The sequence below is a fragment of the Tubulanus polymorphus genome, chromosome 7 (assembly GCF_964204645.1).
Source record: "Tubulanus polymorphus chromosome 7, tnTubPoly1.2, whole genome shotgun sequence".
Lineage (NCBI taxonomy): Eukaryota > Metazoa > Nemertea > Palaeonemertea > Tubulaniformes > Tubulanidae > Tubulanus > Tubulanus polymorphus.
Window position 1 is genome coordinate 5,415,553 of NC_134031.1, and position 13,359 is coordinate 5,428,911.

Sequence of the window (13,359 nt, forward strand, 5' to 3'; positions counted from 1 at the left end):
GCAATGATGCCGAACCACGCGGTCGGTCCTATCACTGTCGATGAAACAAGGTTCCACACATCGTGACGATCGTTGAAGCACCAGTCAACAACTGTGGCGTTTAACTTCATTGCGCCTTGGAGTCAAACGATTCACCTAAGATTGTACGGAGTTCGTAATTGCGGCTGATGCGCCACAAAAGCACTCGGCAAATCTATCAGTTCGGGAACACGCCCATAATTTTTCGAATATTTCGCGTTGAAAGTAAATTATACGTTAGCATACCGAATGGCTTTTCGATGATACTGAGCTGTCATGTCACGACCTAAGGCCTACGCGCGTACAGTTCATGAAAGATTATTCCTCTGAAATGCACCAACTATGTTATCGTTATATTCTCTTTAAATCCCAATGTATTTGACAGTTAACCTTGATATGTTTCCCATTGTAACATAAGCAAAAACAATAGGCGTTTGCGCGCACACGTAGTTTTAAAAAAAGACATTTCTTCAAAGGCCTTCTACCAGAATCAGCATAAAGTATACTAAGCAGAAAATGTTTGCATAATCCATGGTGGTACATACGTACCGGCGCACGGTATGTTTTAGTAGGTAACAATCTCCACCTTTACAAATGAAAATACAATTACTGAAGACCAGACTAAAACCATTAAATTTTCAACAAGAAGAGGAGTAGACCTAGAACTTTTTACGGATAATGAAGCGGTTCTGCTGCTTGTCTTGAGATCCTGACGGACTATCGGGCGGCTGCGATTCGCAATTCTTTAAATTATAAATCGGTCACTTTTAGTAATTAGTAAACCGGTGACTTTTTCTCCGAGAAAAAAGATTGTGGAGAAAATTCATTATGGCGGCCAAATCAAAAAGGAACGAAGCGAAAATTAATGAATAAACTTCGAAATTAAAGAAATCCCTCCAACACAACAATGAGATCGTCACATAGTTTAATTATATTTATCATATTGTTAATTACACCGGTAAATTACGCATTATTTGACTGGCTATTTCCGAGTACGGCTAAAAATACCGACGACGCCGACGGATCCGGAAATAGTGGAGAAAGTTCACTGATCAACGATAAAAATGCGATATCATCCGCAAAATTTGAAATGAAATCTGTCGACGAAAAATTCTTACAGACAGAAGCTGGAAAAGAGTTGGCGACGTTGTCCGAACAAGATTTATGCCACCACAAGGTAAGCCACTTGGTCTGAATACCAGTCGTTGTTAGTTACCGCCGACCGGTTCCCTACTACTACAACCGTTTGTTTTTGTGGAACGACGGCTAGGTACAAGACTAAGCCACTATGGAACCATCCGACATCGAGGTCAACTACTAGGCCTAGCTGTTACAAGTTAGTTTATTCGTCATAACCATATTACATGATGATCCCCTAGGCCTAGCAAGGTTGTGTTGGGGACCGTAAAACATCTGGTATTCCAACTACGAGGTCTCTTGGACTTTGGTGCCACTTCAAACTTCTAACTGATGTTACTCGCGAGCCATACTAAACTAAAGCCTGTCATTTTTTGTTTCAGGTAGTTGCTCAGTTGAAAGCTTCTTGCGGTCGATTGACTGAAGAACAGATTGGAAAGTTGGGCGTGCTCTTATTGAACTGTCAGTCAGCAGCTGAGGGAAGGACCATTTATCCCTGCACAGATGAAATGGTTAGTGCCCGTTGTGCGTTGATGCATTGTAAACCTACATATTCTGCGTCAGTGTAGTCTAAATGTTATGAATAGTCAATGAACTACTGGTCTAGTGATGAACATAAGATTTAATCCAGATTTGTTATTGGCCTAAACACAATTGATTCTTCAGTCCTAAAAATATCCCGGATAAGGTGTGTTTAACAGAACTGTCAAAATTTCCTATTTATTTTAATGCATTTTTCTAAAAAATGCTCTTTTTATGGAAAGTTTGCAATGGGAATCTATCTGCCCTTGGATATTCCATGTGTACTGTACAGTACTTCACTAATCACACGAACTTACTGATTTAATGTCTTTGTTTCGTCTTGTAATTTCAGAAGATCGGTGAATGTACGAAGGATATGGAACAGACAGTGTGGAATGCCTATCAGATCGTTAGTAACAGAGCGAGGGCGATCTGCTTCGCCGTGCAACAAAAACAGTTTCGTTTAAAAGCCGAATACACAGTTAATAAACTATTATACTCTACCGAACATCAACTGAAAGCTATGGATGACATCAAGGTAATAAATTGTGTCGCAGTTTTTCAGTTGGGCAAAAAAAAACTTTTTTCTGACTGAAAACAGGTGGTACAGGCGCAGATCCATGGGGTGGCACCTGCTACTTTCCAGATTTTCAGTTGGCTCCTGTCAAAATTTGTTACCACCTGAAGACGTCTAAAGGCTCCTAATTTATTTTTCTTTGGTTGAAACATGCTTTGAATCCTTGGAAATGGCATCTGCAGGGGCTTATTTTTCAAAATTTTCCTTGAGGAGGGCAACCAGATCTCCTTTCGCTACTTGTGGATGGTGCCTCTTTTAAACAATTACTGCCCCTTTCATCGGGCACTACCCCTCAATATAAGATCTGGATCCGACCCTGTTGTAGGAGCCACCTAGAAATATTTCTAGTATTCTAGATAATTAATGTCATACTCAACAAGTGTGGGATTCTACGTACATTTCTCATCGGTATCTATCTCGTATTGTAGGACGGACAAGAAGCGATTCACGAAGCCGCCTCGGACACTTTGAGACGCATGTTCGAAGGACAACAAGAACTGATGAATCGACAGGAATCGTTGAAGAACTCACACAACGGAATTCAAACGTACATCGCCGAAAACCTGAAAGAGCTCACGAAAGAGAAAGCCATGATCGCGACGGGAAATAAAGAACTCGCCGAAATGACGGACAATATAAGGAAAAAGATCGGTAGTTATTATTTTGGCTACAGAGTTGCCAGTTGAGATTTTTGACAAATTCATTCTAAAGCGGGGAATCATAGGAATAGGAGACAGAAATGTGTTTCCAAGTGTTTCAGCGTTTCTCTGTCGTGTGCATCCGTTTAGGAGAAATAAGAAAAATAATTTTGGGAAACAATGTTTCCGATATCAAACATGTTTAATTCCATGTTTCCCTGCATTATGTGCGTAAGTTAAAGGTTTAGTTATCGGTAATGAAGTGGCCTACGCTTCTTCTACAGATGAGGCAACGAATGTGTTATTTCAACAAGAGTCCGATCAGAGGGATAACCACGCTGAAATACTACGCGATTTATCGACCATTAGAGAAAAGGCGAGAGAAGTGTGGGAGAAGATAGGTATGGAAATTCTCTTACTTTAGTTCTTTTTTGTATTCACTCAAAATCAAACGGTTACGAAATGATTGCGGAGCTAATTACGCGTGGTATTATGGTCCTTGTTATTCCTTTTTCATGCAGATAACAGCAGTAAAAATGTACTGATGTACCACCACGAAGCGGCCGAACAATATCAGAAAACGTTAAAGAATCTCCAACAAGTGAACGCGACCATCAATTTTATAATGAATACCGTAACGGACATGAAATCGGGAATCGATTCGAGACTGAGTTGGTTGATTAGTCTCATCGGAGGCACAGGTTAGTCTTACAAGTCATCTTGTCGGTCTGCTGCGGCCAGTTGCTCAAAAGTTGGTTTTAAAGCCCAACAGTTTAGATTTATGCAGTCTAAAGCTTGCCTAAATCAGATCTTTGCTTGAAACTCTACCACAATTTTCTAACTTCCTTCATAGGTCATTTATCTCTACATGTATTTCTTTATTCAAACTGGATCAACAAGGAAGCATGCACATTCAAAGCCGCTAAATCCAGATCAGTTTGATACAGAGATTTTTAATCTAATTCAGACTTTATTACTATTTTAATAGTAATAAATAATGTAATAGTAATAGCAGGTTTATCTAGACTACAGTCACCTAAACCGGTGCATTATATATGGTGTTTTGTTGTTTGTATTTTCCATGACTGGATTGATTTCAACTGTTTCAAATGATTCAGACTAAGATATGAAATACCGTACCTGTATAAGATATTTCTAATCTTCGTTATTTTCTTATGTTCATAGAGGACAAGGTGACATTGTTAACCGTGTGTGGTCTGCATCTCGTGTATTTCCTGTTGGCCGCGATATCGGTGTCGTTTCTGCAAACTCCGTGGTTTACCAGGTTTATTCTACTCATAGCGGTGCCGTTGAACGCCGTATCCGCCGTGAAAAACGGAGTCTCGCTCGATTTCATAGCGATGACATTATTTATATTGCTAACATCGATGGGTAAGAAAGACCTTTTCACTGCGTATGACAAGTTCAGCTCGTCGTGAAGTATTTTATAGCAATAGTCATCGCACATCATTGTTATAACTCTATGCACGCATACAAGACAAGGTTCTGGATCCAGTTCCACAGTTCTGAGTTACGAGTCAACTTTGAGTTAGAACTAGTTCATTTTCAATGAGCTAACTCAGAGTCAAATCTTAACTCACAACTATGGAACTGGGTCCTGATTTCTTCTGAAAGATGGCAAAGCTATTGTCGGTTGGCTCGGATGGTTGGCTGGTTGGTGTTGCCAGGTGATGGGCTCATTGCATGTGTGCTATGCTGTCGTGTTCTGATAGTGGTGGGAATTAAGAAATAATCTTTCTAGCTATTACTATCAAGAAAACATCACGATGAATAAGGCCTATCAAAAATGAATGGTTTTGTTTCCTTTAAATTGCTTTAGATATTTTGACGTGGGGATCCCAGCACACCACGATTCAACCATGTTCGCAGCTAAAGGGTAAAGTTTGTCTGAAGCTGAATATGATAAGTTGATTTGACGTGTTTACTCTAAAGTCAAATTTTACGGAGAAAACTGTGCTCAACCCGATTATAATCTGAATCTATAAAGACATACATTTAGACTCCTCCAATTTAAGGCTTTCAAGTCGAATTGTCTCCGAACTCGAAAACAAATCTTAGACCTTTTTGCAACGGGATGTGAATCAAATTCCATTGTCTAACTAGAGAACAATAATCACTGGTCCCGATTAATTCCAGCAAGGTGGCGTCTACCGAAAAGATTAAAAATCTGTTGATATTTTCAGTGAATTATATAACTTGCGTTGCTTACACTTTCATCACTGGACTAATCAGCCGAACAGCGGAAACGAAACAAACTGATCAAGCGCATCTGTGTCCGTGCGCGTCGCCCGTACAAACTGTTCAATTCACGTAAGCTGCTTCTGTATAAAACATCTCAATGTTCTTTGATTTTGTGAACTAAAAGTTATTTTACTCACCGGTAATTGTTCCTATCTATACAGGGTGGTCACTTACCTGTTTTTCTGTACCATTTTCTTTTCTTAAAAGGGTCGGGGAATAGTCAGGGAACCAAGTAATGGTTGGCAGCCCTGTTAAATTGAATTTGGGGCCTGATTTCCTGTAGAATTATTTTCTGGGTTTTTTTTTAAGGAACCCAGAAGTAGAAAGTCATCAACCAGTTGGCAATCTGAGTGATCGAGATTTGAAGAAGATCGCCACGAAATTGAAACTACTGATGAAAACTGACTTAGGACGAAGCAGTAAGGGTTTATTATCATAATCAGTTACATGCATGCACATGTAACATGTAACCCGTAGTAATGTAGAATATTCATGTAACATGTATTCATAGATGTGCATGTTAGATGTGATCGCTATTTGAAATGAGTTCATCTGCATATGTGTATTTTGAACGTTTTAAAAATCTAACTTTATGTCTTCGCTTATGTACATGTACAAATTGCCTCTTGAAAAATGTATGTCCTGTTAGCTGTAATCATCTGTACATGTACATATAGCATGTCACCTTTGAAAACATGTATATTTCTAGGTCGCGAGTCTACTCCGAATTTGAGCGTTATTTCGACCGATTCCACTACTACGGGCGACAACAATATTCAGACGTGGTTGGACAAAAACTTCCAGGATTTGGATAAACATCCCGACGACGTTACGACAATCTCCGCTACCAGTCAACAGCAAGAAGAGCTGTCCGTACTCGATAGAACGGATTCCGTGATTGAATCAGTGTCGGCGCAAAAGAAGGATGACGTTTTAGACGTAACCAGTTTGTCCGAGGTAAGAGGCGGATCTAGGAAAATTGGAAGGCCCGGGTCCCGAAGAAAGGAAAAGGCATTTCTCAGATAAAGCAGCCAAGTATTAGATATGCCTGGTATTAGATATATACTTGAAATAAACCTGAAACAATGCTATTTCCAAGAGGATGGGTGTCAAATTTATAGGTTTTCCCGATCTCCGTCTTGATGAAAAGGGCAACGTCAATGGGAAGGCAGGGGTCCTGACCCGGTGTAATGGTCGGAAATGAGCTTGATTTTTCCTGTACAAATTTCAGGAATTAGCTTAGAACTGGCGTCACAATCGAATTTGCATAAATCGTACCCCACCCTTATTTTGAAATTCGGTGTTATTTTCGTCCAAGTTTTGCGTGTATCTCTGCTATTTTGTCTAAACTCTTTTTTGTCATTATCGAAGGTACCCTACATTCGAATTCAGTACGCCTGTTGAATCCGGTACATATAAACGTCTCTCGTTCTTTCATAGACTCCTCCCGATGTGGAACACGTGAAGCGTAGGTTGCTGAATCAGTTGGACGTTTCGTCGACTAAATCCGGAAAACGAGGTCGGTCTCATTCTTTAACTCCGAGAGTCCGCAAGTCGATGGACGGTTCTGTGGCATCATCACGCAGCGTGTCGAGGTAAAAATATTATTTAATGAATAAATGCTTTCCAAAGGTGACCATTATTTCGAATCATAATATCATATGTAGGCATGTATAAAACATAATCTCTTTATCTTTGCTTGATTGAGATTGGAATATCATCTTTTTCGGTCCACATATAGTGTAAATTCCGCTTAATTCACATAATTGAGGATTAATAAAGTTAACCCAGTTTATGTAGATGTAATCCAATTGTTAACACATATTTTAAATACCGTAAAGAGATTAAGTGGGGTCTATTGTACTTGTAAAGTAGAATACCTGGTACATGATTTAAATAAGGGGTTTTAAACAATCAACTTAAAAATGTCCGATTGTTAATAAAACAGATCACTGTGACTTGATTCCTGCATAAATAAACCATGTTAAAATCATTAATCCCAATAGACCCAGCTGGCTTAGTATTACTGAATGTAACTTAAGTTTAATGGTTCTACCAGTTATTAGTTATCTCCAATTTTTTCCGTATTTTCATGTTCGTACATTTTAATAATATTCACTTTTCCTAGGATATCGTCGCGAGCGTCAACTCCCGGTGGATCGCGACCTCAGTGCGCCGGTCTGACCGCTAGCGGTAATATGTGTAAATTGAAAAGCGCCGAAGGTTCGATGTTCTGTCATAAACACACAGCGAAATAATCACCGCAATCGATCGGAAATATAATCATGATTTCAAAATTGAATGTTAAGGTTTTTCCACATGAAACCCAGTGCTTAAAAAATAACTGCTGAAATAATAGTTTAGAGTATTAAGATTAACCGTGTCAAAAATGTGTTCTACATGTATTATATTATTATCAATTTATGAATTTTGGAAATGACTAAGAATAAATTTTCTCATCAAAATAATCCTCGAATGTTTCTTGTGTATACGTTTGTAAATACGGCGCTAACATTAAGACGAAGATAGCCGACTTCTAAGTTGCTGGAATATTGGTGTCAAAAGTGTTCTATTATAGTATTATCAATGAATGAATTTTGGAAATGACTAGGAATAAATTTTCTCATCAAAATAATCCTCTAGTGTTTCTTGTGTATACATTTGCAAATACGGCGCTAACGTTGTTAAGACAAAGATAGCTAACCACATAAATTGCTGTAACATTGGAGCCAAGCTACTATTTGAACCCAAACTTCAACTACTAGCCCCTGTAGTCCGACCCAAATTAGAGTACGGATTCATACCGTACCAAGATACCAAGCAGATTCATACCGTACCAAAAGCCACCCGTGCATGTCGATCATACTCATATCAAATCTAAAACATTTGAATCAAATGATGAATGGGATATCTAATACATTGAAGAACAATTACATTTTACAATCATTGATTTTATTGAGAAATGTACAAAATTTCCAGATATATTATTATATGATGTTGATGAGCTGCAGTTTTACTGTTGTCTACAGCTGTCATGAAATGCATCTAAACTGCGGAAATCCCTCCAAGTCGGAGGTAAATTATCTAATAAATATTTACCGCATTTATGACACGGCGTACTGAATAGTGAGGTATAGCTGTGTAACCAAGTCTGAAATATACATAAAAGCATTTAATTTACGAACAAAAAAATTCTACTAAGTAATGCTGCTAACAGTGTTTTCAATAAAAAATTAACAAGCCAGGTCCCTTTGAAAAACAGGAGGGTCCCATGATATGTCGCAGTCCCAGAAATGAAAGCTGGTTTGAAAAAACAGGTGGGTCCTTTACAAACGACAGATGTGTCTGGGACCTGGCTCTTATTGAAAACACTGACTGCAGAGTGGCACATACCAGTACACTAACAGCTCAATCTTTCACAAACAGTTCTCATCAATCCAGGTTCCGACTTCCAGCACCATGGGGATCAGTCATTTATAAAGTACTCATAGAATTTTTCAACCCCCTTCCCTTTGTAGGCAAAATTTTGACAGTTTGCCTTCTGAGTTCTAGAAACAGGGGAATAGATTTATTCAAAATGGGTTTATTTCAAACTGTGGGCTCGAATTTTGCATAAATTATCGTATATACGTACCATGAACGATCTGATCGCTAATTCAGGAATCAACGGCGAGTAAAAATGTAACATGGCTGCGTTTGTATGATCCGTAACCTGAAAATATTGAAAAATTTACGATAATGATTTCACTGTTGCTTTGTAACAAGATTTCTACAAATAAGATTTCAACTGCGTGGAGTGGAATAACAGAAAATCTCCAGTTGTGGGGAAGTATTCCGAACTAGTAAGTTTCAAGTGAAAAGATTTCTCAAATAGTTGGCCTACATACCTTTTGGAAGACGACGTATTTTGATTTCGACCACAGAGCATCTTTGGCACTTTCGTATTGCGCGTTTTCACCGTTTGCCTTCACGTTCACTGATTCGATAATAAATCCTCGTAGTACGATATTCGCTACCATCGTACGACCGATCGATACCTAAAAATCAAAACAACATTATTATCATCTTAGGCGTTTTTATTTAAGCAACTCGTATAAAATCGCTTTGCTCTGTCGATTACTGTCACGCGGTACAAATCGAATCGCCTTAAATAAATGACCCTACTCTCCACAACCAGAACCTGAATTTTCTGCGATTGAAAAAGCCGCCATTTTGTTTTTGATATATCACCGAACGCTCCACTGTCATAGCAAATCGAATCAAAGCGCTTCGATGAGCGATTTGGTTAAATAAATGGACGTTGTAGGCAAACCGTTGTAGGGCGCGTTGCTTAAATAAATGGGCGATTTAATCCGTGTCGATTCGAGTTGCTTTAATAAAAACACCTCTTGCCTACAAGCAAAACCTTTAACAAGGCTGCAAGACCAAAATGGCCACAAGTAGGTCATCTTGACACTGATCGTGTCAACTTATGGGCTGTAGATGCGTTGTTACAGACGTGAACCGACTATCAAGACCATACATCAAAGGGTGTCGCAAACTTCCCAAATAAACTAGAATCTGTCAGATGAAAAGTGAACCAGAGTTGGCATTAATAGACTCGACTGCCATTACTATTTGAGAGCAGTTACGGCTTTTAAATTTCTGAAGCTCAATTATGACAAAAATTATCAAAATACTCTCAAAATCAGAATAATATTCTAGTACATTTTCAATGAAAATTGCTATTTTCGATCTCAAATTGTGGTCAAAACTACTACAAAGGGAGAGACCAAGGAAGTCTGGTCTGCATTGAGCACCGGTATACATATAACAGACTTTACCCTGCATGAATTAATAATTATTGCCAACCTCTGATCACCGCTGGTTATCCGCCAAATGTTCCATTCCCGTGCAAAAATTGTGGTCATTTCCAATTAGACTTAACATAATGTATAGTTATCCGCAAATCAGTACGGTAGCGTCCGAAAGATCAATAGTTGACTAAAACGCCAAAACCTTGGCAAGAACTTACGGTCATTACGGCTGAACTTCCCATCGACCGCGATACAGATATAGACATATCGGGAAACAGTCTGTCCAAAGTACCGATCATCGTGTCGACTAATCTGAAAATTACAATTCAAATTGATGACGAACTACGAATTATGACACTGAATAAAAGGGTTGGCTAACCAAATTTATCAGCGGGACAAGCATACAGTTGACTTTGGAACGGGGTCATTCATTTATTACCTACGCATTAGGGGAGGGAGGATTGATCAGTGCAATTGTGTACTGTAATGCTTAATGTATATGAAAAATGGCCGATTTTGCGTACAGAGGGGGAGGGGGGTTGAAAAAAATTCAAATTTTATGCGTACGTTATAAATGAATGATCCCAACGGTAAAACTTGAAATACAACATAACTTGTCGACTGATGTATTCTCAATTTTTTTGAGATGATAAGTGAAGCCCGAGAGGTCTACCATATACGGGGTGAAGCCCGAGAGGTCTACCATATACGGGTTGATAAACTTACTGAGTAGGAACCGAATGACTGACTGCTTGTTTTCTCATGCGTTTATTTCCGTACATCGACTGCATCGACCGTTTCAACGAATTCTGCCCCAACAATAAAGCCGTGTGACTGGCGACATCGTGAGCCTGGAAATATGAACGCAGCAAGTTTACTACTAATAACCAGAGCCAGCGTGGTCGAGTGGTCAGAGCGTTCAACTCAGAGATGCGGGTCCGTCTGTTTAGGATTGTATTTTCATGAAATAAAAAGCCCCTAAGGATAGGATTATAAACTGCTTGGCAATTACTAAACAACTGACAGCTTACAAAAAATCATTCGTCATCAATGAATGTTTCATTCATCAATCGGGTTTAGATACACTTAACCCTTTCAGTGCGCCTACACCACTGTGCGGTGTATAAATTGGTGACTGACTTTGCTGTACACACCATCGCACTAAAAAGCGATATGTCCGTTATTCAACACACTGGGGTGGAATCTTCGAAAATTTTCATTTAGAAATCTTAGAAAATATCTCCAGCTCTTTCGGATACTAATTAGTCAGCACTGAATGCTTGGAATCTTGCGGCTGATGGTGTCAAGTGGTAGGCGTAAGCGAGCTAAAAACTGGGGCAATAACACAAGGATTAAACTTTAAACTAATTAAATAAGTAACAGCTCAACTATTATCTATTCAAGTTTTAACTTTCCTATTATCCTTTCTACAAGGGTTTTTTGATGGTGGACGAAGGGGGCAGAAAATCTTGGATGCAACAATAGCCTAAGTGATTGTTGACCCACATGCCTCTATCCCCACCTGACTATGATGAGGTTGCCGGGGAATCCGATAATTACCTTATTCCACCACTTATAAGACTGTAGCAGCTGAGTAAACAGCGGCGTCCTATCCAGTATCGGATCCTGACTTATCAAGTACGAATTCGCCGATATGAGGTTGTTACCCAACGGAGTCAGAGCATTACTGTGCTTCTCAAAGTCGCTGAAATCATAGAACAGACAAAGGAGAATATGAACGATCAGATACCACGATTGATGAAATAATAAACATCGGGGCCAAAATCAGAGAATCTGAATTGAAAGCGAATCAAGTTAAACGCTGGCCTCGCTCAGAACAAAAAATTTAAATGCTCGGGTTACTAGGTTACTACCAACCTAAAATGTTTGTTAACGTCTAGCAGAGATTTTTGTAGATCTGTTAAGAATAATTTACTCTGACTCGAAGAGCTGTCATTATTGCTACTGTTTGTTGAAGAAGTTTTATTTTGTTGTTGTTGATCGGGTGGAGATTTTTCCGCAGCTTTAACGCCTTTACTCAACTGCTCGAATACGTGCGACACCTCACTACGGAGCTGCTGCAGCGCGTGAAGCGACTGCATCAAATTATCATTCAGTTCAGACATTTCGCCTGAAAAAACCCGAAAAAACCCGTCGATTCGAACAATCGGTTCAAACCAATAAATTGATTGAATTGAATTTAAAAGGGTTTGATCAGTATTAAATGTCTATATTCGGATCCAGAGATGGGTAGCTCCGAATTGTTACAAATCGCGGCATCCATATATAGAGCGAATGATACGCGGGGCGGGGTGCTCTCCCCTAGCTCTCCCTCGTATTTCTAGAGGGTTGGATCAGATAACGGATAAGAACCAGTTTGTATCTTGATATTTCACGCAAGAAAAATTCCCAGAAGCAATATGAAAATGAAAAGCAATTTAGTCGCTCAACGAATTTCGGCCACCCAGTTGACTAAATCAGTAAGCTATCTGAATCGTGAGCCACCGGCCGCGACATCATTACAAAAACCATTGGATTGAAAGCTGATGATGTCCACATGCTATGGTTTCATAAGTTTTTCAGCCAGAATACTGCTGAATTTGAAATATATGCGTGCACTGATTTAAGAGATAATGCCAATTGCAAATAAACTTGTTAAATATCAAATTCCCAATAAGGCCTATCGCCGCGAGGAGTATTTGAAAAAAAAATCTGTTTATATTAATTGAGTAATCTGATCTGTTGTACATTATGAGTTTTCCGGTTTGCTCCGGCTACCCGTACTGGCGGGGTAGTCTAGAGAGGCCAATGAAATCTCCGGTTTGCTGAACTACCCCTCTTTGCGGGGATGCGGTATGATGTTTGATCTGACAGTTTCAAGTGGTTAATGGCTGTTTCAAGTGCTTACAACGATGCTTATTACTTCGTGGTACATGGTGGTTTAAAAAAAGATTTCATAATAATACGCACACCGCGTGGGCTTCGTAAAAAGACCACTACCTGTGGCCTTCACAAATTTTAATTGTCCTGTCCGATTTGGTTTCGTCCAAATGAGAGACTGCCTTTTCCAGTAAGGGCATTTTTGGATCACATCACTCAGGAAATGACTTGCGCTTTTCGGCCTCTTCGTCGGTTCCACATGTTTCATTTGAGCTATAGACCACAATGGCGACACCATCATGGTCAGAAACTGACCAATTGAGATATCCCCGAGTCTCGAACACTTGACTTCGAATTTCGGAAATTTTTCAAGTCATGTTTGTTTTCAAACTAATGAAGAATCATTGCAAATTCATAAACTGACCATCACTGACCACAACTGACCAATTCAAACTCCTTGAATTTGAAAACGATATACCGCGTTATGGTGTCAAACTATAAAGGATTCGCTATAGATATTGAGAATTCA

At 39.3% G+C, this 13,359-nt stretch overlaps 2 protein-coding genes across 3 annotated transcripts; one reads left to right on the forward strand and one right to left on the reverse strand.

Moving 5' to 3' along the window:
* Window positions 1–846: 846 nt before the first annotated feature.
* On the forward strand, window positions 847–7,756 carry LOC141908625 (protein brambleberry-like). Its single transcript, XM_074798732.1, has 12 exons — window positions 847–1,195; window positions 1,539–1,667; window positions 2,030–2,215; window positions 2,683–2,905; window positions 3,177–3,293; window positions 3,414–3,593; window positions 4,078–4,284; window positions 5,097–5,223; window positions 5,464–5,573; window positions 5,864–6,111; window positions 6,595–6,749; window positions 7,283–7,756. The coding sequence occupies exons 1-12, from the start codon at window positions 926–928 to the stop codon at window positions 7,410–7,412; spliced, it is 2,082 nt and encodes a 693-aa protein (XP_074654833.1). The 5' UTR covers window positions 847–925; the 3' UTR covers window positions 7,413–7,756.
* Window positions 7,757–8,117: 361 nt separating this feature from the next.
* LOC141908808 (mediator of RNA polymerase II transcription subunit 27-like) lies at window positions 8,118–12,126 on the reverse strand. 2 transcript variants are annotated; one of them, XR_012619639.1, is made up of 8 exons: window positions 11,829–12,126; window positions 11,511–11,655; window positions 10,677–10,801; window positions 10,169–10,262; window positions 9,042–9,191; window positions 8,789–8,866; window positions 8,548–8,702; window positions 8,188–8,305 (listed from the first exon to the last, which is right to left on the reverse strand). XR_012619639.1 is itself a non-coding variant. In XM_074799018.1 (7 exons), the coding sequence occupies exons 1-7, from the start codon at window positions 12,074–12,076 to the stop codon at window positions 8,168–8,170; spliced, it is 978 nt and encodes a 325-aa protein (XP_074655119.1). In that variant the 5' UTR covers window positions 12,077–12,126; the 3' UTR covers window positions 8,118–8,167. The 2 variants fall into 2 exon arrangements, 1 of the variants encoding a protein (XP_074655119.1); XM_074799018.1 differs by lacking the exon at window positions 8,548–8,702 and having other exon boundaries at window positions 8,118–8,305.
* Window positions 12,127–13,359: the final 1,233 nt, after the last annotated feature.